Genomic DNA, 21642 nt, shown 5'->3' on the forward strand with positions numbered 1-21642 from the left:
GGCCACTCCTTGGGAGAGAAGCAATAGTGCCAAACTCTCTCCATTGGTAGACAACTTCTCTGACTGTCGATTGATGAACATCCAGACTTTTAGAGATTATGTTGTATCCTTTCCTAGCTTTATACAAATTAACAATCTTTGGTTGCGGGTCTTCAGACAGCTCTTTTGACTGAGCCATAATGCACATCTGACAATGCTTCTCATCAAGACAATTCTTATCTCGTGTGTGTTTTTATAGTGGGCAGGGCAGCTTTAAAACACTCATCAGTGATTGGGCACAAACCTGACAAATTGTTTGGTAAAAATTGGTTTCAATTGCTCTTTAAGTCTCCTTAGGCAGAGGGTTCATTTACTTATTTTTACCCCTTCTGTCATTGTTTGCGTGCTATCCTCATTAAAACATGAAACCCTATAAATGTTTGGGTGGTTTTTAGTTAAAGCAGATACTGTTTTTACATCTGTGTGATTTTGACAAAGATCAGATCACATTTGATGGTGATTTTATGCATATATGTGAGAAATTCCAAAAGATTCAGATACTTTTTTACACCATGGTAATTATGAACGCACTGCGTTTATTGAAGATGAAACTGATTTATTTTGATTTTAGTTTCGTTCTGCAAGTGCCAGCAAACCACACGGACATCTGACATCGCCATTTCGGAGCTTAGCTCACTGTCTAGCTAGGATTTAGCTCCAACATCTTGGCAAGGACATTACAATGACATATAATACATGTTTTTGGATAGTGATTTTGAGATTTAGGGTGTATGTGGGGGTACTTAAAGGGTTAATTTCGATTTACACGGAAATTTGGCTTACGTCGCCAGCGTAGGAACTGAACTCGTTTGTAACCCAGGGACCACCTGTATGTACAACTCAAGAAGTAATTGTCATTTCTAAATCAGTCCTCATTTACCTTGAAACCAGTCGTATAATTCATGAATCCATGTTCTGGCACTCCTGGATTTTCACATGTCGTTCTTGTGGGCTCTGAGGGGGAAAAAAATCTTGATAAAGATAATGTGAACTAGTGGAAAACAAGCCAGTAAAGCATTGGCTAAATAAAAAATTTCAGTAGTATCTTCTGCTGTATATTCTGCTTTATAATGATTTAATTTTTTAAATTTCACACATGAAAAAAAAAAAATCACATTGGATGTAACAGTGTTTAGTACCGATACATCGGGGCTGAGATCCACTCCAGGTGCCGTCCTCCTGGCATATGCGTGTTGTTGATCCTACCAGCACATAGGGGGCACTGCAGCTAAATGTCACCTCTGACTTAAAAATGAAGCTGCGCCCTTCTCGATGTCCTTTGGCAGGTACACCAGGATCTCCACAGAACTTGGCTGCAAAAGCACAAATATAAAAAGAAATGTTGTTGAAATGATGAGCTGAGGGCAGACCTCTAATGTAGATGATGCATTTCCATTGGCAAGTGTGAGCAAAGTTTTGTGTCTGTACTTGAACAGTCAAACTGGGTGGACACTTATTCATTCATTTATCTTGATAGCAAAGCTGTATTAAATGTTGATTAAGTGAATACTGAACTAAGTACAGAAAGAAAAATGTAGCCAACTGCTGGCACTCTGCTATGACAGTATTTTAAATGGGTTTGAAGCAGCACCCTTAATGGATGGACACAAGTGGATGATGAGTCTTCCAATTTTGTATTATCTCATGAACAGTGTTGTCAGTCGTTACTAAGTAACGCGTTGCTGTAATCTGATTACTCTCTTTTACTAACGAATAATCCAACGCGTTTATTTTTCCAAACCAGTAATCTGATTAAAATTAGTTTCCTTAGTGTCTGTACGTTACTATTTTGTTATTGTCTCATAATGTATGTAGAATGAAGAACATTGTAGTCATGTACGAAGAGCATTTTGAATAAAAAATGCTAGAAAAAGGTTCCCGGTACGTGTTTCCATGGTAATCGCTAACAGCTACTTCCTGTTTTGGACTGAAGGAGTCACATGCCACTAAGTGTTTTGGGACTGAGAAAGGCGTGAGCCAGGCTGCCAGTGCGGGTGCACATTCGAGCAGAATGTTGAGATGTGCGAGGGAATGTTGATCTGTGTACATCCATGAATGAATGTATTTTTCCTTCATTCTGGAGGGTATCAGCGATAGTTTGGACCCCCTACATGCGCGGCCGTTTCTTAGTTTTCATTGCAACGACGGGCAGTCATCGCTCTAAATTGGCAAGCATTGTTTACATCATATTCGTGTTGCACATTTATGCTGTGGGGTGACGTGTTCGCTTAGCATCTTTGGAATGTGTTGTAAGTCCGACTGAGTGTAAAGTGCTTAGTTGCCTCCACGTTTTGTGTTTAAATTGTCTGTGTGTATGGCGTACTTCCGGTTTGTGCGCGCGCATCCGCATCCGCACCCGCACCCGCCCCCACCATTGTGTTTATTGCACTGTGCAGTTTATTTGTGTGTTGTTGACTATTGTGCCATCAAATTGCATTATTTTACATTGGCACTGAAATGCCGTCAACCCTAACCCAAAATTCAAATTTTTTGACATTAGGCTTAATGTTCGAGTTAGCGGGGTTTAATTAGTCGGTGGAGTTGATGTCAACAATTTCCATGCAGTTTGTCAGTTATTTGTTAGTTTCAGGGCTCCAGAGTGACTAAGGTAGCGCGAATCAATGGTGGTTGTAATCAACTCTATCGACTAATTAAATCTCCGCTAACTCGAAGATTAAGCCTTATGTGAAAAATGCTGATCTTCTTCTTTAAATTCAATTATCGGTAAATTTATTACATGCGATGACATTTTTCTGTTGTCATCCTTATGTTGAGATGGCAAAGGGAGAAAAATTGGTGAAAATTAACTGATAAATTACTTTTAAAGTAACCTAGTTACTTTGATAGTAAGTAATCAGCAAAGTAACTAGATTACTTTTTTGAGGCGTAATCAGGAATTAAGTTATTTTTTTGAGTAATCTGTGACATGTTTTCCATGTCTCGCTCCTCTAACACACCTGAATCAACTAATCAGGATCGTTATCAGGCTGCTGCAGAGTTTGCTGATGAGCTGATCATTGGATTCAGGTGTGTTAAAGGAGGGAGACACGGAAAACAAGCTGGATAGGGGCTCTCGAGGACCGGGATTGGGCACCCCTTTGTTAGAGAAAAAAAGCCAAGAGCAAGAGTCACAGCAGTCAGTCAGATAGTGAGTTATAAAGCAAATAATGATGCAGGCAGCTGTGCCAAGCTTTACATGTTCTGCCGCAAGGGCAGTTTGGAGAACAAGGTACGTTTTTGCTTATGCTCATCCTCAAAGCCAAGTTGCAACAGGGATGTCACACAGCAAATACCTTGACAGAAGCATTCTCAAAAATGGAATATAGTTCAGTTATGAACAGCTCAAGAAATGGTAAAACCAATCATTAATAGTATTTTCTTATTATTATTCTCCACTGAAATAAAAAATCTTAGTATTTTCAAATCAAGGGAATCTCATCAGTCATCAACATCAACAGTACTAAACACAACATGATGCATAGGACAAATATCCACAGGCAAAACCAAGCAGCATATTTAGTGTAATTCTGTGTCAGTGTGCATGTGTGCGGCAAATGAGCATCAGAGAAAAAAAAGTGAACATCCAGCGAAACTTATTTCCACTAGCTCTCTTTGCGCACTCTCTCTCTTAGCCTCTTGCCTTCCTTGATGAATTATCAATGCCTCTGAAGTAATCAATATGCAGCGGCCAGATTCAAAGTTGCCATTCCTGCAGACACACACAACCTCAGAAACCGTATTTTCCTGTTTTCTATGCGTTTAGCTAGGAAACCTAGCAGTGTAATGAAATCATGATTTGCTACCTTGGTTCCCTTAATTTTAAATGCAACTGATTGCATCATTTGAAGGATTTCAGAATTGCAAGTAAGCAAAAAGCACAGAGTGGGGATCCTGATCTAATTTCTATCCCACAAGCAGCTCAAACCTTGCAGCTACTGTATATGTCATAGGAGCAGCAAAAGTGTTCAGTGTGAAATTACAATACAATATTTTGTCAATTTAACATTAGATGTTAGATACAGTTATGCAAGGCTTTTTCGTAACAACCATATCAATTACATTTTAATTTTAGCGGTATGTCAGATAATTACAAAATCCTTACTTGTGAGGTGCAACATGACAAACGTTCTTAGACTGTACATGCAATAATGCCAGCTATGCAGGTGTCTGTTCTCCAAATACTGTACATCGGACTAACATGAACTGAGGCGGATTTACCACTTAATAATGGCCTTGCAATTTATGAGGACCAGTACCAAAGACTGTTGTACATAATTCTGTGCTGACATTTTAATGCATAGATAATAGCTTTTCTACACCCAAGATCAGCTCTTTCTTCTCAATTTCCATTTATTTGCCTTCGTAAAACCCAGTAATTTATCACCGAGCTGCGTCCCCTTTAGAGTACTGCAGCAGGAGGCTGGCTTAACTACATGTTTACAAGAGTCAGGTTCTTTACCAGAGCTGCTTATTGATCGTAATTGTAAGCAACGGGAGTTTTACGCTGAAAACAACTATCTGTTCAGACACACTGAACAAAACTAACTTTATAGAACATAAAGGTTTGATGTGCATTGTTGTTTGTAATGGTGCTATGGTAAAATATGATGGTGTGTTATGTGTTTGCTTTGAATTTTCATCCTTTATTGTACTATACATTATTGGAACAACTCCTTTATGTTTGCCTTTCAGTGAAAACCTTTTGAGTTGAGGAAGAAACTACATTACAGTTTTTAGAGTAGCAGTATTCACTTCTGGACCCTCTGTAATAATGATCATGAAGTCTCCAGTCAACAATATTGCAACATTGTCAAAACTGCCTATTGAAGTTTGTCATAATGTCAATAATGGTAACTTTTAGGTCTTTCTTTTCCTACAGCATTGATGCTATTATGAACTGCTGTTATTGTCTCCCATCTCTCATACAACTTATATATTTCCTCAGTTCACTAGTAGTTTCTTCCATCTTCAGGATATTCCAAGTGATTGTGATGGCTATGACAATGTTTTATACATTAGCTCTAATTGGTTTCCTATATGACCTTGAATTTACAATTCCTTTCCCATTACCACCTATTGACAGATGTCTGGTTTTCATGCCGTTTACACCTCAAACTTATATAAATGTATTATGCACAAGCAAGAGCCGAATCTAAATCACAGCATTGAAATTCAATAATAATTCTTCTTTGAAAAGTCCCATATAATAGGCCCACCGTGAGAAAAGAAAGACCGCTGTCAGTCACAGATTGCAATGCTTTGGCGCATATGAAAACTGGGTGGGTTTAAAAAAAAGTGCTGTTCAGTTCAGTTGTTTATCTGTTCCAGAGGCAAATGTGTGGACGTAAATGTGTGGATGTAAAAGCCTTACTATTGATCTCATGGCTCCTGTTCATCTATTCAATAAACCAAAAGACTTTCTTTTCAGCAATGAATAAATAGAAGACACGTCCTTACTATGCCAATGCGTTTACAGGGTAATGTATAAAGTATTTACAAAATGTATAAAGTAATTACAACAAAAATTTAGACAAATACTTTTACTACTATGAAACATTACTCTTAAACATGGGACATGAGCCATTGATCTAAATGGAGTGCTGCACCGCTGAGCCAGGTAGAGGTAAAAAAAAATCAGGCATCCATATTCTATACCGCTTGTCCTGTTCAAGGTCATGGGGAGCTAGCTGAAGCCTATCCCGGCTGACTTGTGGAGAAAGACAGACTACCCCAAGGACTGGTTACCACTCAAACACATGACACACATGGAGACAAATAAGCCTTCACACCCATTTATACTGTCCCTTAGTGGGAATTGAACAGACACCGTTACCGTTAGTTTACCACAGATTGAATTTCGTAACTAATACAATAAAGACAAAAAATAGTGAATATTAAATAATAAAACTAATCTGAACTTGCAGATTCTGGCTCTCAACCTAGTCTCAACCCCCACCAGACAGAGTTAATCTTGTACAAATAACACACTTTGTCTGCCAAAGGTGTGCAGTTAAATATAATTAGTCTTAAATGGACAAAGAGATCGTACACATGTTTTTATGAGACATTATGATTCTGAGACATAGTGCAAACCATTCAATTTTATAACCATTTTACAACCGCTCACCTTGAGTCAGCAATCTATATAGTGTTGTTATTGTATGCACAATTAATTGCATTAAGTTGTGCAGTAAAGCAGCCATTACTTTGTATTTGATTGCATGACCTGCGCATGAGTGCAGCGTTTGAAATTCTACGGCCATAAAAAAATGGCAAGGTACACTCACTAGCTTGAATAACATTTAGACATTCATTCATTCTTCAAAACAGTCATTCATTATCTGTACCACTTATCTTCATGAGAGGAATGGGGTTGATAGCGCCTATCCTAGCTGACTACGGGCATGACGCAGGGTACACCTTGAACTGGCTGCCAGCCGTTTGCTGGGCTCAAAAGACAAACAAGTTATTCACACTTACATTCCTTCGGACAATTTAGAGTGTTTCATCAACAGACAATAATTGCACCCATGATCTCAGAACTATGATCGCGTTAACCAGTCAGCCATCGTGCTGCCAACTTAAAGAAACATTAGCCCCCCCAAAATTCTAACAGCAATAAACAAAAGCTTGGATCATATATGCACGCACATCGGAATTTTAGGTCTTTTTGACTGGGGCTACAGGTCGGTTTTTACCTGTACAGTGGTACCTCGACGTACAAAGTTAATTCGCTCCAGAACTTTGTTTGTAAGACAAAATTGTCGTATGCCGAGCAGGATTTTCCCATAAGAATGCATTATAATTCTATTAATTCGAATCACAGCCCAAAAACCTACACTAAATCCTTAATAAGTACTCCTGGTACTATTACAAATGGTAAATAAACATAGCAAAACAAATAATTTAAAAATAAAAATTGAAAAAATATAATAGTAATACCTGTAATAATTTAACAAATCGGGTTCTAAAGTGGCTGACGTTTTTTGCGTGCTGTACCTGAACGCACTGCATGGTTGACATTATCATCGCAGTATAACTGAACGGGAAGTGACATTGCTTGGTCCCTCCCTCTCTTGCACATTGACCACTCGTCGTAGTTTCAGAAATGAGTGACAGGCGATATCATTCTGCTCTCAGAGACAGCCTTGTCTCCCTCCCGCTGCTGCAAAAGCGAGGGAGAACTTCCGCGTCGTCTGTCCTAGTTCTATGGGCTCAAAGTCATGGCTCGTGCTTGCATTTCGAATTAGGACACGGTTAAACATTTTCCTTTTGAGGGGGAAGTCGGGGTTTGGGGTCGGGGGCGCACGGACTTTCTTTAGCATGATCTTGCTCACATATACAATGCTGCTGCTAACAGCCAACGCGGCATGCTTGCTGTCACGAAAATAAAAATAAATCGAAAGTTTAATTTCTAATTATGGAACGGCCAACACATCATATTAACCTCTCGCTCTGTTGTATTTTTGTTTTTTATTATTAAGATGATCGTTTTGAATTTTTGCACTGGTATTAATAAATAAAATAATCCGGTCAGCTCCCCTGTCGTCCCCGCATCTCAGATCGTCAAATGCTGACGAGAAATAATTGTTTGCTTTATGATTTCGCCTTTCTACTCTCATTAGTCTGTTAAGAAAAATGTAGACATATTGCGACATCTCCCGTGTCCGCGCGCTTTGTTTTTGGGGCGCTTGAGTAGCACATGATGGACGGATTGACATAATTTGTCAAACCAACCGACACCCTCTGACACGAAAAAAAAAAAAAAAAAAAACACTCGGAAAAAATTGACATGTATATACAGTTTCATTGCAAATCAGTATTATGGTGATCATACTAAATATTATTTTTTTTCTGTGCACATATGAGGTACATATCGCTGCCATGAAGCCTCCATATAGTGACAGTTCTCTGCCCGCTTCACTGCCGTCACGCGACCGCAGCTCAGGTTTTGCTTGCCTCGTAGCTACGCGTGTTTTAAATTACTGTAAATTTGATAGCATATCGTCATAGGCACAGTCCCGAGTCTGTTGAGAAAAGTAGAACACTAAACCATGCTCGCTAGATTTGTGTGGTGTTTTTGTCTTTTTGAGCAGCATTTGATAGGCTCCACGTTAACAAATATGTGACAAAGTCGTTTCCTTTCATTTTATGACTCGTTCACCGCATAGTCATTAATGGAAAGTCAAGTTAGCAGCAAGCTAGGTCAGGAACCGGAGGACCGAATCACTGAACGGGAAGTGACAAAACTCAGTCTTTCCCCCCTGCCTGCACGCTGGCTGCTTATTGGCCACACGTGGAAATGAGTGACATACGCCATGATTCTGTTTCCGCTCCCTCCCCTGCCCGCGATGAGGCTGGCGTCTGATTGGTCGTGTGCGATGTCAGAAGACGCTGCCGCTTGCTCAACGCCCTCCCACGCAGCGAACAAGCGCCACCAACTTCATAGAACGAATCAGTGCAGATGGTGATTAGTTCGGTCTCGTTCACCCAAACAATTCGTTCAAAAAGAACGAATCGTTCGCGACCGATACAACACTAGTAGCAGCTTTTCGGCAGCAGTCAGGTATGTTGTTGTGTTTTTTTATCTCGTGGCATGAGTTGAGCTAGAGCCGTGAGTTGAGCGTTGGCATTACCCGAGGGGCCGGTTAATGAGAAGCATAATGTTTAGCTACTCCCGCTCCGTTCTGTCCCGAAGACCGCGCGGCACGCTGAGTGTGTTGTACTTCCGCTTTACTTGGCATATTTCAATAATCGGAATTTGGATGTTTGTGAATCGTTCTCGAATCTTCCACGGCCGAATCGCGAATAATCTAAGAATCGGAAATTTTGCACACCTCTAGTTGACATGTCAGTGAGATAGAGAGGGCGGAAGAGATTTTACTTTCCCTTTGAATGTTTTGTTGCTGCGTCAACTGCGGCGGACAGTAGGCGTTGTATTTCACAAGTTGATGAAATAAATGATTACAAACCTGAGGAAGCTGGTGATTTTTTTGGCAATGTTACCACATTTATAATTGTCATCTTAACTTATAAAGACTGGGGAGCGGAGATCGGAGGAGGACCATCGAGATCGTAGACATTCTACGGCTGTATTGTCGAGCCAGTTCACGGATGCCCACACCGCGCACATATTTTTCTATCATTTCCATCTTCATTTCAATGGAAAGCGTCATCTTTGTCCTTTTTTACCACCTGCACTAACCTTGGAACCAGTGTTTTCTCTCACAAGAAAAGCATCCGTCTTTCGGCAAAACATAGAAACTGCGGCGCTGTCATAACTCGTTGTATTTCGAGCATGCCGTTGGATGTAGAAACAAATGGCGAGTCAAATTTTACGTCGGATGTCGACAAGATCGTGTGTCGAAGCGATTGCATGTCGAGGTACCACTGCATAGTGTAAAATATAAAATAGCAATTTTTGTCCTGACACAGAATAAGATGCTGAATTAAAAGAAGCAATTATTCACCATTTTAGTGTCTCATTGTGGTATTGTCTTACTTTATTTAGCCAATAATTCACTGCTCCTGCAAAGAGCCTCATGGTAAAACTTCATTAGTAATTCATGACTTGCACTGATTGCATTAAGTTGGAAACCCTCCAACTGAGCAGCAAAGTAATAGTGGAGTCTTACCTCAGACAAGACAAATTAAAACAACCGCAAACGAAGTTTGCAATACATGGGGAATACTGTATATAGTTTTGCATTTCCATTGTACCTTGAAATTATTTAATATATCTGTTTAAAATACTGCATAAGTACAAGGAAGTTGCAAGATGCATTTTATATTTTTTTACATTTCAAAAAACTACAGTATGCTTTGCTCTGCTGCTACAATCCCATGCAGCTTGTATACACATTCTGTAGGTTAAACCACAAGGCATATACGTACATACTATAATGCCAACCTGCTTATTGCTAATAAAGGCTGCCCCCGTGTGTGAAGTGAGTATTGCGGTCTGGCATTATCTAACAGAGGTGCATCAACACCATCTGTGTTTTCGTTGAGTATTCGGTCGTTCTGCTTGTCCTGTTTACGAAGAGTGGTGAGGCGTAACAACAGCGTAACATTTTTCTCCCGAACCCCCCCTGGGGACCTCTACACACATCATGTGATAATGATTAGGATATTACTCACGCAAGCACTGAGGCAGGTCTCCACTCCACGTCCCATTCCCTGCGCAAGTGAGCACAGCAGGGAAGGACAGCTCATAGCCCGACAGACAGCTGTAGCTCACGCTGGTGCCCCATTCCCACACAGAGCCCTCCAGAAGGCCGTTTGGGATGGATGGAGGTGTTGGACATGTCACCACTGTGGGAAGCATAAAGGCAAAGTCTTATTTACTTTTCAAGTGTTTCTTTTTAAAAGCACAGACAAGGTTTTGATCAAGTTTATCCTAGCAGACAGAATAATGTGTGCTAAAAAGAAAAACTTTTTCCCACTTGTAAAAGTGGCGAAAAACAAAAATTGTCAGACATATTAAAATGCCAGTACTATTTTAGCCAATCAAATGCGAGTAAGTATATTACCGTATTATTCGGACTATAAGTCACAGTTTTTTTCCCATAGTTTGGCTGGGGGGGCGACTTATGTGTGAAATTATTAACACATTATGATATCATTTCACATGTTATTTTGGTGTTTTGGAGTGACACTGATGGTTTGGTAAACTTGTTAGCATGTTCTTTATGGTATAGTTATCTGAATAACTTTTAATAGCTATGGCCACGTTCACGTTCTGCCTTTGGCAATGTGTGTTCAATTGTATTATTGACTTTTTTATATTGAAATGCATGCTTTTAGTTTGTGGCACTTGCACCCCCAAGTGGGGGCGCACTTGCACTTGTTTACGCGAAGAAGAGACCTCACACGCCAGAAGAAGACGGACAGCTATGCAGCGTCTGAGCGAGTGGGCGAGTTAGCGAGAGAGAAACACGGCTGCGAACCTACGTTCATTGTTTATGCTTGTAAAATATCTCTACAGAGGCAACCCATGTGTGTATCATCTTTTCTGTTGTTGTTGTTTGTTTTCCACTCGTGATCGGACACTTAGAGCCAGTTGTGTGGTTGTTTGAACGATATGCTAATGCTAGCGAACGCATGCTAACCGTTTGTGTCATTGCTGTAATGACAGCTAATTATCATTTATTTACGTTAATGCGAACCTGTTTGATATCGAGGACGAAATTGATTTGTATTATCTGTATTTTTAGTTTCACTCTTCAAATGATGGTGTCATAACGACGGCCAAAATAAAGTCAGCAAATTATACGGACGTCCAGCATTGTCATTTGGGAGTTTAGCTCGCTGTGGGCCTATAGCCAGGACCTAGCCGTAGCCTCCTGGTGAGGACAGTATATTCGCATTTCGTTGTTCATGCATCATGTAACATTATCATACTGTACACTTATTCAGCATGCTGTTCTCTATTGTATTTTTATATTAAATTGCCTTTCAAGATGACATATCTGTTCTACGTGTTGGATTTTAACAAGTAAATTTCCCCCAAAGATGCTACTTATACTCCGGTATAACTTATATATGTTTTTTTCCTCTTCGTTGGGCATTTTATGGCTGGTGCGACTTATAGTCCAAAAAACACAGTAGATTGTCCCAACCTACTCCTCCTGCATTGTCTGTAATATGCCTGTCTATTGGAGAAACAAGCTTCATTGGCTCCAGGAAGTGAATTGCGCTTTTGCCTGGGTTCCATGTAAGAATGGAGAAAGACAGAGACATACTGTACAGGTAACGCAACTATAAAGAATGTGTGCCTATTTCCCTACCTACTCTTCAGCCGTCTTGAGTGTATCAGCTTTTATACATGTGCTTAATGCGTGTGGCGTGACTTACATCACGTTTGTCACACAATGGCTGCGCTCGCAAGCAGAGTCATTTTATGTGGTCAAACATTATTTTCTTTGCTATCATAGTTCTTAGAAATTCATGATTTGCATGTTTAGATTCTTTGAGCATGGAGGTCATTTATACTAGATCTTGTCTGTCCCTATAAGAACACTAACAGAAAAGGTGCAAGGATGGTAATAGTAACCAAACGCATATTAAATATGAAACATTCAACTCAAAATTTCAAACTAGCACAACAGCACATACAGGTACAATATGTTAGAAGCTCGATCCAACATTGCTGCAACCAGCGGTTTGAAGCCATTAGTACGAGATTGGAGTATTTCTGCACTTTGCTGTGCATGCATTCTTTTGAGGTGCCAATAGTAGTTGAAAAAAATAAAAAATAATTATACAGCTTCGGCAAAGTTGAAACAGAAAATGCTATTATACAAGTGTGTTAAAATTCTACAGTTGCTGCTGAACAAAGAAAAATCCATGACGGGGACAACAAATATCTTTTTATGGCTTGGATATCATTAAAATGATTTAAGTTAATAAACAGAGACTATACACACTATGTTAGAACATACATTTCTTAAAAAAGTGAATAAACCAATACAGTTGATGTGGCAACCTTTACTAAATAGTATGTTGGCGTTATTTTTATAGCCTACATGTATTATGCATTGGCATAATGCTAATCTTTCTTTTTCTGGGATTTAAAAATACTTGAAGATCGTGCTTACACAGCTACACATCCAAGGCACAGCAGGACTACAGTGACCTTCTTGTTGTATCAATGACTATATCATTGCAATGGATGTTTTATATTGTAGCGCTGTCAAACACCCAACAATAGTTGTTGAGGTTTATTGAAAAGTTTTCTCAAGGCATCGAAGCACCATTAACTCTCATTCAGTCACAACTTGAGAGAATACATGTTTTGAGTTGAAACTAATATTTTGCCTGGAGAAAATGGTCTGCTTGGAAAGGATTACTATCCAGAGCAAATGCTTAAATGAGAAATAAATTAGAGCTATTGTCTGCATGTTGGTATGTAGCCATCATTCTTCAGTGCCTCTCCCTCTTAAAGTCATATTCATACATAGAGAACTACTGTACAACATCAAGGCCGAATGACATTGCGCTTGGCTGACAGAATGACTTGGGTACAAATCTGAAGTGTTTAACACAGCTCCTGTTATACAATTTAGCCATGTGGCAAAGCAACATAATTTTGCATGGTTTGGTGTATGTATACTAATAATAGTAAATCCCCAATACACCAACTGCACAGAAGTGGCAATGGTACTCTGTCGACCATGTAAATTAAATTAGTACATAAGGCCACCACAAGCTATGCATTAAAATATTAGTCGAATTTTTCTTTTATCCCAGACAATAGTAGGTAATTCAATTAACTGACATGTTTCGGCGAACACTTCCGCCATCGTCAGAGGGTTGCTGGTGTTGGTGTGATGCATCTTTATCCGCTGATGGATGAAGGCGTGAGTTATCTTTCAGACTGATAGGCGAGTCACGCCCTCTGCTGACCATTCACTCTTCCAGGATGCTGGTCCAGGTTGTAGAGAGCATGTACACCCCCTCGTCCCTGTTGATGGTCCTCGGGCCCTGATTGCGGATTTCAATGGCCTCTCTGATCCAGCACTGATGTTTGTTTTCTTCGGTGCGGATGACTCTGGCTTTTTCCCAGTCCATGATGTGGTTTTCCCTTTTACAGTGATTGGGAAGGGCTGATTTGTGAGGTTCTTGTGCAGAGTCATACGCACCGAAGAAGACAAACATCAGCGCTGGATCAGGGAGGCCATTGAGATCCGCAAGCGGGGCCCGAGGACCATCAACAGGGACGAGGGGGCGTACATCCTGGACCAGCTTCCTGGAAGAGTGAATGGTCAGCAGAGGGCGTGACTCGCCTGTCAATCTGCCAGGTGAGTCACGCCTTCATCCATCAGCTGATAAAGACGCGTCACACCAACACCAGTGACCCCCTGACGAAGGCGGAAGTGTTCGCCGAAACATGTCAGGTAATTAAATCAACTATTGTCTGGGATAAAGGAAAAATTAGACTAATCTATAAGTGTAGGCAAAATGAACTCAATACAAGAATCTTATTTTGGATTAAAAAAAAAAAAAAAATCACATTTGGTTTGTTTGTACAGTATACGATAAGATAAATTTTTTTCCTATCTCAGGATATCTAATTTAAAATTTTTTAGCCTCAACAGAAACTACTAACAGTAAACACAGTGGTAAACTTGGGCCGGAACGGTGCTTTGATCCCGGAAATATGAAGGCAACTGCCAATACACTATGTTGAAAAAAAAAAAAAAAAACTGTCAGGCTGCCACACACGCATCTCATCTCCAAGTAGAAAACAATCTCCCAATGTCAGGTTTACTGTACATCCACAAGTGTTAACAATAACCATAATAAAGTAGCCTGGTACACCAGACTCAATGCTGTTCCAGCTATTGAGTCTGGCCATCATTCAGCGGATAACATTTCCAGGGCGGAGCAGCCACAGCAAACAGACAGCGGAGTGGACCAATCAGCGACGGGTGGACGTGACGTTAGTACAGCGACGAGGGACTTGCGCACGGAAGTAAACATACGAGGAGAGCGGAGTTTATTCAACATGGCTAGCGCGAGACAGACTCTTGTCAATGACTTGTGTCGATGTGTTTTTGGTAATTTAAAACTGATTTTACCGTGGATTGGAACATATTCTCGGCTCTCCTGTTCGCCATCTGTGTTGTTGTGGAGACGACTTCCGATGCGGAAGAGTGACGTTGCTCGTTGAGAACGCATCACGCAAATAAACGAATCTGATCGGACGGTTGATTTTGTTCTTGCTCGAGAGGCCGTTAATGGGCTGGGTCCCAGACTATTCTCACAGTGTTTGAAAAATACAGGGAGAACAGTCTGGCCGTGCCAGGCAAATAATAAAGTGCTTGTGTAGCATCATCCGTTTCCATCTATATTTATTGTTTATTTATTTATTCCATGTACAGCACGGCGCTCTCCTCAGCTGCTGCAATTATCTGAGCCTAAAGAATCGCGTCAATGTGCGCATGCGCGTAGCAAAGCAAAACACCCTGGTTTCAGTTGTCTGTTCAATTGGCTAACATACTAACATGTGATCAGCAGCGATAGTTAGCTCTGATTGGTTCAAATGCACTTGTTTTCTGGAACAGCACAAAAAAGAAGAAAAGAACAAGCTTGTTGAATTTATGCGCTAAAAAAGGCAATGCAGCGCAAAATTTACCAGATCTTTTAGAGATAAGAAAAGAGTTGACGTGGCTTATTTATTTAGTTTTATTCTATTTTATTTGCTGTGATGGGGAGGTTCAGAACATCTTCCCTGTCAACGTGTACTTTGGACTTATTTTTGTTCATTTATGTTAGGTTACTTATTTATTTCCTTATAATTTAAAAATGACAATGTTTGCGTGATCTTCAAAATATATTCCATTTCACTGTGCATAATGTAAGTATTTTTACTTATTTTTATGAATTTATGGTACTTATATCTTTATTATTTAAAAAAAATGTTTGCTTTCTCTTCAATTTTAATGTACATCTTATGTTCTTATGTACCGTATTTTTCAGACTATAAGTCGCAGTTTTTGTCATAGTTTGGCTGGGGTGCGACTCATACTCTGGAGTGATTTATATGTGAAATTATTAATAATTTTTATCATTTCACATGTTATTTTGGTTTTTTGGAGTGACACTGATGGTTTGGTGAACTTGTTAGCATGTTCTTTACGCTATAAACCCCAATCATGTGACGTCACAACTCCGCCCCCCAGACTGGTGCCGCCATATTGTCCGTCAGCTCATTGTGTTTACATATTACCGCTACGTACATTCCTCTTATTACTGCGTGTTTTTCTGCTTGTCTAAGGAATCACCGCCTAGTAAACGAACCCAAAAACCTTCCTGACAATCGTTAACATTGATTAATCAAAATGGCGAAGGCATGCGTGGCGGTTGGTTGCAGTAACAGAGAAGATAAACGGTCATTTTAGTAGTTGCTGTGTGTCCATTGTTAAAAGGGCAGATCTCTAAAGCAGCACGGTTTGTTTATTTGGTCCATGATGCGTTTGTGTCGACAGCCGTTAGCGGCGAAAACATCAGTATGATGCCAACACGATCGCAGACATCATCAGACGGAGACTATGAAGCTCATCGCCACGGTCGCGCAGCAAGAAGGTGAGCGCAACAACAGGTTTTGTGCCGAAAAATAGCCGCCCCGCGTGAATTTTCCCCCCTGACGGGAGCGCCCAGATGGAAACAACTTTCTTGTACCGTAAATATGTATTATTTTATTCTGCTTGAACTAACAAATGTCATACCTGTGTGATTGTCATTGGGATATGGTCATGAAAACCTCTAGACTAATACATTTCTGTTCAAAGATGGTTATGTGGCCCAGTCCACGATTTGTTACTAAAATACAGTACTAATATTTTGAGTAATTTAATTATTGAAAACTGATCTTACAGTCGTAAATCCATTACTGTAATTCGTCCATGAAAAAATTTGATGTTTTCACGTCAATAAAGCGTTATAAATAAGCGCTCCCGTCAGGGGGGACATTTCACGCGGGGCAGCTATTTTTTGGCACACACCGGCCCTTTTTCTATCAAATTTCATTTTACAATCGTGACAACGGTGACGCTCAGCTGACCAAATGTCCGTTTATACTCGGGCCGGGGCCGATTTTGGGTACCCAACTCCTCATCGTGACATAAACTGGAGTAGGATTGGAAATTTTGTGGTCTCAGGATGAGCTCTGACGCACGGGACGGGACCGGACGGGAAGAAACATCGGCTTGGTTATCAAATATGGATCTGGCGACGGGATCGACCGAAGCTTTTCCAAATAACGGCTGTTATGCAACTCATCCAATGAGTTTACAGCGTCTGAAAGCAACGGGGCTTCCATAATTTGCAAGTGAATCCAACTTTAGAAACTACGATCATTGACAATACGGACACACAATGACAGACAATCTGGCGGCACAATACAGCGATCACGTGATTGTGTGACGTTGGTGTTTGGGGTCTATAGTTATCTGAATAACTCTTAATAGCTATGTTACCTTAACATACCGGCCACGTTCGCATTTCGTTGTTCATGCATCATGTAACATTATCATACTGAACACATATTCAGCATGTTGCTCTCTATTGTATTTTTATTGTAAATTGCCTTTCAAGATGATATATCTGTTCTATGCGTTGGATTTTATCAAGTAAATTTCCCCCAAAATGCGACATATACGCCAGTGCAACTTTTATGTTTTTTTTTCCTCTTCACTGTGAATTTTTGGGCTGTTGCGACTTATACTAAGGTGTGACTTATAGTCCGAATAATACAGTAGTTAAAATTGAGGTTTTGCATTTAAAAATAAAAATTAGGAGATGGAGGTTGGCGTTACTGCTGTTTTGCAAATCACTGAAAAAATACAATTCCTAGTTCAGCAGCTCGTCTGGACATGTGTCAGAGGTATGGAGCATTATATCTTTTAGTTTGTCAAATGAAATCAACACACGACAAAAGTGTACTGATGTTGCTGCAATTCGTGCTACTATTGTTTTGCTTAGCGAAGCCATTTTCCACATGTTTTGTAGTCAAAACAGTTATACCTTCAACTGTTTCTCTTTCATGCAAATGAGTAAGAAAAGACTCTCTTGAGATTTGGATTCCCATGCCCTTGCAACAGAGGCAGAAGCACTTCAATTTGGATTGCCACTCTAAAGTGCCCAGCTGGAAGCTGTAAAGTCGAGCGTTGATCCGGATGTGAAATGTGTATGTAAATATCGACTGTACTGCTGAGGCAAAGGACTGTATGAGACAGATGGAAGGGATGTAGAAAAACATGGTTGCAGGGGAAAAACAAAACAAAGGGTGGATTAGGGATTCTAATTAAATTGACTTTTTCAGCTTTGTGCAGAATGTCTTTTTGCGCAGCCAGTCAAGGTGTCAGTTCTGTGTGCAAGTATTGCGATAAAAAACATTTTCAGTTACTGTGGAAAGAAGTAACAGTCCTTCTTGAGGAATAACAGCAAATAAAAAGGGGCAACAGTGTGCGATGTCCACAGAATATTTTATTACCTCTGACAGATGCTGCTATCACTGATTTTACAAATACAAAACACACGTTGGCAATGGATCACTGAATAAACGCTGCCACGATGACACATGTGGATGTATTAGAGGTTTGTATCACTATGTGACTATTTAAGTTGCTATTATTTGGAAATCAGGGCATGTAATTATAATTTGGGTTGAGTTCCACTGAGGTGTAGGGTACATTATGTAAGTTGCATTTATAGCTACAAGTTACAACCAATTATAGCGCTACATTTACTCCTTTCTTTAGTGAGGCCAGTAGTTAGTCTTGTTGCTTTGGATCAGTGAGTCGATTTCAAAGCACATGATGACAAATCTGAAAATAAATTATACCAATTTGTTATTATTTTTATGAACTGTCAGAAAGCAAAATGTGCCTCGTTTTCTGAAACAGTTCAAAGCAGCCTTAATGCTGCGTTTTACCAAAGATGGGAATCAAACTACTTACTACTACTGCCTCGCAAAATCATGCACAAAGTGAACATCTTTATCTGTTTTAGCTCCCCATTCTTTCAATCTCCTCTCAAAGGCTCTGAATTTTTTTCTGCATTATTCCTCTCGCTTATGCTAAAAAAAAAAAAAAATGGCTCTCAAGCAAGCAGAATAGCATTAGAAAATACACTGCAAAAGAAAACGAAAAGGTTTCAAGCATTTAGTCAAAGCCAAACAGTGGCTCCCTCTGAACTTTGTTATAAATCAGAAGAAATGACAGCTGCATAAAAAGACAAGTGGCAGTACTGCCACAGGCCTAATATCTTCTCATTCAATAAGGAATCAAATCAAATCAAATCAAATCTCTGTTTTGTCCTCAGAAACCTTTTCAGATAGGCCAAGGAAATGGAGGAAGTGGGTGACAGCAATTTAAAAAATGAATCTGCGTCGCTTTCTAACGACCCATGATGTGGAGAAATGCCCAAATTAATATAAAGAACCCATTTAGTAATCAGACTCCTCTCTTTAGTCTCTCTTTTATTCATTTGCCCCTTGAGAGAAATAAGTGCTGCTGCAGAAGCGAAAGCAGTGGAGTGAGTCAGAGGGATCCTCTGGCTGGCTGACTAATGCATACAGGTCAGCAGGAGCTGACAGCGCTCTGGCAGCCGCCGCGGTCCAAGCAGACGCGAAGGTGTGCTCACTTTAGTGTCGGCGTGTGCTCGAGGGAGACAGCTGGGCAATTAAACGCTCCCACGTGGGTGCATGCGTGCGCAGTGTGCAAGCATCTGTGCAATGAAGAAGGCTAAACTCTTAGGTTGCGCTTACATGGTGAAACGTTATTAACTGTCTTCTGCAAAATGCATGAGAAATAAGTTCCATGCAGCTTAAAGTGACACAAAAACAATTTAAAAAGAATCAAAGTTCTTTCGGGTTAATAATACAAAAACTTTCATTCTGAAACGATACAATCTAAAAAGTTGCATGGGTGCGCTATCTCCCGGAAAGACCATCCTTTATTTGGTGTTGTTTAAGGGGGAATGAAAATGAAAAATGGCGCTGGGAGAACAGATACTACAAAAGGACAACAAATTATAAGTCCACGTGATTTCTGTTGCTTGTACGCGTTTCGTCAGAAAAGTTCCATGACTGGTATATTTCAAATCTAAACTACAAAATTTTCATTTAAAAAATTCACACCTCTGAAGTCTAACCCTTCTCTCTTTTTTTTTCTTTCTTTCTTTCCTTCCAACATTTTCATGCGCTACTGCATGAATGGTTTCTCGCAGCTCCACTGCCACAGTCATCTTGATATTGGATGTATTGCTCCAGCAGGGTAATGTTCTATTTGGTCAGGAACTGTTGCATGATTGGGCATTGTTAGCAGGTGGGTTGTCAGAGTAAAAAAAACCACAGGTTGTCCTAATTTTTTCCTTCTTTGAACACATTGAACAGCCAAACACTACAGGGCTTATTTGAGACGTGCTGGTTGACCGTCTGGCCCACAATTAGTTCGTAGCTTTAACAATAAAGCTTTTGTGACACCATTTCTGGAAGCTTTCTAAAATACAGTTGTTTGAAAAATGATAGACACTGCTATTATGCATAAAAAATCTATAGCACGACAATTCTGGGACTATTAAAAACCCCATTACTACTTTGAACTTAGCTTAACGTACAATTTTTTTTAGCCTTAAATTTATTCCAAATATATTTGTTATATTTTTATGAAATAGTTATGAATTGGTATCTTCATCTACGTGAGATCAATTCCAACAAGTTGGGAGCATGTATCTGCAGTTGTTGCATAGCAAAAAAAAAATTATCACAGAAAGTTTACACTGTCAAAACTAGGGCTGCAGCTATCGAATATTTTAGTAATCGGGTAATCGACTGAAAATTCTATCGATTAATCGAGTAATCGGATAAAACAAATATATTTTTAGGTAAAGAGCAATTATAAATATACATGAGAAAACAAGACATTTCATCTAATCTTGAACCATTTTCAGTCAATCAATGTCTTTATTTTCGATGTATATTGTTGAAAACAGCCGACAGTTGCATCTCAAATGTAACTAGAAATAAAAAAAAAAGACTAATTCACTGCTTTCACTCAAACAACCTTTATATCTTATTAAAAAAAATATATACTGTATATATACCTAAAAATGCTGTTACGATGGATAACACACATCACTTAAAAGTTTGGATTTTTCCCCACGTGTTTCAATTGAAATTCTGTTTGTGTCAAGCCATTTTTAAGTTCCAGTTAAGTTTTAAGTTAGTCTAAACTGTAAGCCCTGATAGGATTTTGAGTTTTTGCAGTGTTCAAAATAAATGTATGATACAGGCTGTATTGGAGCACATTAGGGACCGGTGCTACTGCTACTTGGTGTTTTATCCAGCAATGACTACTGAGCTAAAATTGATAGTTAGCATTATTGAGTTTTTATTTTACACCCTCATCACTCCACAACGCTATGTTATGTTAAAGCCTGTATGTAAGACACGTTAGCCACGCATCGACAGTGGTCATAATTAATAGAAACCTAGCCCTCCGCAGGGCTAGTGTTACTTGAGTTAGTGACAGTAATGTTAATCTTTATTTATTAGCGCTTAGCGCTCTACTGCTTTAAGATGGTGGCTGTTTACTAACGCTGCCCAGACGCGGCCGAGTCTGTCATTTTGTATCTAGTTCAACATACATGTGATCTCTATGAGACTCATCAGACGCTACCTACCAACGTAGCATCGTGCGGGCTAGTATTTAGCAACGTCGGCGTCGTCTGTAGTGGCTGTCGGTTGCAGTAAGTTTTTTTTTTTTTTTTTTTTTGCTTCTTCCTCTACGCACGTGACATCAGCGCGTTGTCCCGCATTAAAAGTAGTCCGAGCAAAACGTGATGCTTAGAGCTGTCAAAATAAACGATTACTCAAGGTGAATAAAATTACTCGGACCAGTTTTTAAACTCGAGTTACTCGAGTTGCTCGACTATTCGTTTCAGCTCTAGTCAAAACGTTGTTTTCAGCCTGTAATTGCTGTCCACCTAAGTCAGACATGTCCAAAGTCCGGCCAGGGGGCCAAATGCGGCCCTTGGTCCAATTTCATCCGGCCCCCGGCCACTGTCATAAAATCAATAACGTCTGGCCCGCACACA

At 39.8% G+C, this 21642-nt stretch overlaps 1 protein-coding gene across 4 annotated transcripts in view; it reads right to left on the bottom strand.

Annotated features, from left to right (window-relative positions):
- The window catches only part of LOC130915132 (CUB and sushi domain-containing protein 3-like), a 386272-nt gene that overhangs the window by 33092 nt on the left and 331538 nt on the right, over positions 1–21642 (bottom strand). For all 4 annotated transcript variants that reach the window (XM_057834920.1, XM_057834921.1, XM_057834919.1 and 1 more), the window contains exons 60-62: positions 10180–10353; positions 1179–1352; positions 920–993 (exon numbers count right to left, since the gene is read on the bottom strand). In XM_057834920.1, the coding sequence (XP_057690903.1) occupies positions 920–993; positions 1179–1352; positions 10180–10353 (422 nt within the window). The remainder of the gene's footprint in view (positions 1–919; positions 994–1178; positions 1353–10179; positions 10354–21642) is intronic.

This window comes from Corythoichthys intestinalis, chromosome 4, assembly GCF_030265065.1.
Source record: "Corythoichthys intestinalis isolate RoL2023-P3 chromosome 4, ASM3026506v1, whole genome shotgun sequence".
Classification (NCBI taxonomy): Eukaryota; Metazoa; Chordata; class Actinopteri; order Syngnathiformes; family Syngnathidae; genus Corythoichthys; species Corythoichthys intestinalis.